The 1,688-nt window shown below is 43.1% G+C and overlaps 1 protein-coding gene across 1 annotated transcript; it reads left to right on the top strand.

The window, feature by feature from the left end:
* Positions 1 to 366: 366 nt before the first annotated feature.
* On the top strand, positions 367 to 1,682 carry LOC119345439 (DNA (cytosine-5)-methyltransferase 1A-like; the record flags this gene model as incomplete). The annotated part of the gene is made up of 6 exons (XM_037615513.1): positions 367 to 531; positions 629 to 818; positions 921 to 1,032; positions 1,104 to 1,251; positions 1,344 to 1,541; positions 1,624 to 1,682. Coding segments are annotated over 6 exons (872 nt in total), but the record flags the coding sequence as incomplete, so codon positions are not given.
* Between the last annotated feature and the right edge of the window lie 6 nt (positions 1,683 to 1,688).

Raw genomic sequence — 1,688 nt, 5'->3', positions numbered from 1 at the left:
CAGTGTAAGAAGGCTATACAGACCTGATGATATTTCATCGGATAAAGCTTACTCTTCAGATATCAGAGAGGTTTGGCACTCTGCCTTATGTTTACCAAATTTTTTGATGTGCATCATTACCACCATATTGTGCCTGTGATTCCACCTAACTTTATGTTTTTTACACTTGGACTTTAATCTACTCCCTCCGTTCCTAAATATTTGTCTTTTTAGATATTTCAAATGGTTACCACATACGGATGTATGTAGACATATTTTAGAGTGTAGATTCACTCATTTTGCTCCGTATGTAGTCACTTGTTGAAACCTCTAGAAAGACAAATATTTAGGAACTGAGGGAGTAGTTTTCTTTGTTGTTTGATCCAGGTGTACTACAGTGAAAATATAGTTAGTGTGCCTGTTGCGATGATAGAGGGAAAATGTGAGGTTACAGCAAAGGATGACCTTCCAAATTCAAATCTTCCAGTAGTAGTTGAGCACGCCTTTTACTGTGAACATTTATATGATCCTGGCACTGGAGCTCTCAAGCAGGTCAGAATGATATTGCCAAATTTAATTTTGTGTTCATCTCATCTTGTTGACAAACTTCTTCATATATTTGATTGAGTTTGCCTTGTCTATGAACCAGCTACCGACCAATGTTAAGCTCACCCTGGCAAGGAAGGCGCCTGCTTCGAGAAAGAATAAAGGGAAGCAGATTTGTGACGATGAGCAAGCCGGTTCTGATAAACACAAGGATGAAACACCAGAGAACTGTCTTGCAACCCTTGATATTTTTGCTGGCTGTGGAGGTTTGTCTGAAGGGCTGCACCTAGCTGGTAATGTGTTTTCCATTTGCATGTTCTTCATAAGATGCTTGTGCATTTTCGTAGACAGAGCACCTTGGCCACCACATACCTTCTGATCATTCAACTGTACAGGCGCTTCACGTACAAAATGGGCAATCGAATATGAAGAACCTGCTGGGCAAGCATTTCTTCAAAATCATCCTGAAGCAGCAGTGTTTGTGGAGAACTGCAATGTAATTCTGAAGTATGCAAAACCCATTTCCCCCTTTGGATGCACTAAACCCATTACTTATTTCTGACTATTCTCATATTCAGGGCGATAATGGATAAGTGTGGCGATGTTGATGACTGCCTCTCCACTTCCGAGGCTTCTGCGAGAGCAGCAAAACTTCCAGATGAGAAGGTTAAGAATCTCCCTATGCCCGGTGAAGTAGAATTCATCAATGGTGGTCCTCCATGCCAGGTCAGATGCCTCACCTATACACCAGATGAATGCTCCATGTTTTGTCAATCCTCTGCGTTGTTGCTTGACGCTCTTTGTGCATCTTTTCTCAGGGGTTCTCCTGGATGAACAGATTCAAGCAGAGCCCATGGAGCAAGGTTCAGTGCGAGATGATTCTGGCATTCCTGTCCTTCGCAGAGTATTTCCGGCCAAGGTTCTTCCTTTTGGAAAACGTCAGGAACTTTGTTTCATTTAAGATGGGCCAGACCTTCAGACTGACACTAGCATCGCTCCAGGAGGTGGGGTACCAGGTCCTTGACGCTTGCTCTTCTCTATTTGTGCTATGGTCTTCCTTAACTTCCATATGTTTTCAACTTGTCTGCATGTTCCTAGGTTCGATTCTGCATTCTAGAGGCAGGTGCCTATGGCGTCGCGCAGTCCAGGAAAAGGGCGTTCAT

The sequence above is a fragment of the Triticum dicoccoides genome, unplaced genomic scaffold (genome assembly GCF_002162155.2).
Source record: "Triticum dicoccoides isolate Atlit2015 ecotype Zavitan unplaced genomic scaffold, WEW_v2.0 scaffold237859, whole genome shotgun sequence".
NCBI classification, from domain to species: Eukaryota; Viridiplantae; Streptophyta; class Magnoliopsida; order Poales; family Poaceae; genus Triticum; species Triticum dicoccoides.
Note: the sequence above shows the minus strand (reverse complement) of the source record. Positions and strands in the feature narration are given on the sequence as shown.